Below are 2,021 nucleotides of genomic sequence, written 5' to 3' on the forward strand. Positions count from 1 at the left end.
AGATTTCTAAACCAGGTCAAATAGAACAAAAAAAAAATTTGATGGTGTAAATGTGTTTTTTTTTTCTCAAGAATAATTAGGGAAATTTAAAAATTTACCTAGGTCATGCTCTCACCGAGCGTTTTGACAGCCTGGAGGGATAGGTCTCCACCTGTTTGGAGGCAATCACCACGTCAGTAGCCGACCTCTCAGCCTCTCACCGCGCATACGCCGATCGGGTCGATCTCCTGTCTTCCGATCAAAACCCTCGCCGACGTGCTCTGGACTTCACTGGCGTCATTCCGCCTCTCACCACGCAGCCTGCAGTAGCAAACTCCACTCCGGGAAATACTTTCCCACCCCAGCTAAGTACTCAAGCAGCGCCACCGCTGGTCGGCGATAGCCACACTCCGGTTCAGCTCGATATTGCTGGATCCTCCGAAGTCCCAGTTCGTCTCCCTCCCCCTGTGGGCGGAAACACTTCGGCTCCGGATATTTTCCGGGACATGCGGTCTGTGATGCACAATGCAACCACTTCAGCTTCGGATATTTTCCGAGTGATCGAGGAGTCAAAGCGAACTCCTTTCTCCGACCAAGTAGCCCGAGTCCGCATCAAAGATACTGGCAAAATTAAGTTCTCGAGCTACGAGGGAAAGGGAGATCCGACCAGTCATCTTAAGACTTTCTTGTTAACAGCTAGCCGCGTAGACCTCGAACCTCATGAAGCAGACGCTGGATACTCCAAGTTTTTCGCAGAGACGTTTTGCGGGCCGGCTTTACTTTGGTTCGCATCTTTAGCAGCTGGCTCCATAAACAACTTCACGGAGATGTCGACCTCTTTCATTAAGGAGTATTCTAGCTTAATCGAAACCGCGGTAACAGACGCTCAGCTTTGGAATTTGAGCCAAAATGCGGGAGAGTCTCTCTGGTCTTATATAACAAAGTTCAAGGAAATCCAGGTTCAGATCCCAGGACTCTCGGACTCGACTGCTCTGGCTGCGATAAAAAATGGCCTCTAGCACGAATCTCGTTTCCGCGAAGAGCTAACCGTAAATTGGTTCCCAACCATTCAGGACGCCTTAGACCGGGCTTTGAACTGGATAATTGCAGAGGAAGACAAGGCCGCCGCCGCACTGAAACATAAAGTTCCACCTGCAGGCAAACCTCGATTCAAAGCACCCACTAAAAAGACTCCACCTACGACTCCGAAGTCCGGACCTGGCACATTCGCAGTCAATCAATCTCCCAAGAAGAATTCTCCAAAGAGTTCGCCATCCAAACCTCCATTTTCACCACGTTCCAAAAGTGGAGTACTCCCAAGTAACAAATGGGTCCGAGATGAGGACACGTACTGCGAGCTCCACAAAACCAATAGCCACTCCACTCGTGACTGCAAGAAACTGATGCACCTTCTCGCAAAAAAGTACGTGGCAGGAGAGATGCCGAATGTAACAATCGAGGAGTTGGAGTAGAAGACAACCCCCGAGGTGGACGAAGACGCTCCACCTTCGAAGAAACCGAAACAATCAGATAGGAACAAAGCCCCTAAGAAAAGATTAGACGTCATAATGGGGGGGTCGCGCCTTTTTCGAAACTCCATCACTGCAATCAAAGACCATCAGCGGAAGCTCACGAGCCCTCAGCCAAAGCGAGCTAAGGTCACAACAAGTGACCTACCTGAAGTCACTTTCTCTGAGAAGGAAACCGAGGAACTAGACACTCCGCACGACGATGCACTCGTCATATCACTAGACATGGCGAACCACGAAGTGTGCCGGATCCTAATAGATACTAGGAGTTCGGTAGATTTGATATTCCTCGAGACGCTTGCTAGAATGGGTATCGGGAGAGAGCACATCATGGGACCACCGTCACCTTTGGTTACGTTCACGAGCGAGACATCGATGTCATTGGGCACAATAACACTACCGGTGTCCACTCAAGGAGTGGTAAAAATGGCGGAATTTACGGTCTTTGACCGACCTGCGGCCTATAACATTATTATGGGAACACCTTGGCTCTATTAGATGAAGGAAGTATCC

General features: G+C 49.5%; 1 protein-coding gene across 1 annotated transcript; it reads left to right on the top strand.

Moving 5' to 3' along the window:
• On the top strand, positions 486–1,451 carry LOC104783413. Its single transcript, XM_019244014.1, has 2 exons — positions 486–938; positions 1,053–1,451. Exons 1-2 carry the CDS (start codon positions 486–488, stop codon positions 1,449–1,451), a joined length of 852 nt encoding a protein of 283 aa, XP_019099559.1.

This window comes from Camelina sativa, chromosome 4 (assembly GCF_000633955.1).
Source record: "Camelina sativa cultivar DH55 chromosome 4, Cs, whole genome shotgun sequence".
In the NCBI taxonomy this organism is placed as follows: Eukaryota; Viridiplantae; Streptophyta; class Magnoliopsida; order Brassicales; family Brassicaceae; genus Camelina; species Camelina sativa.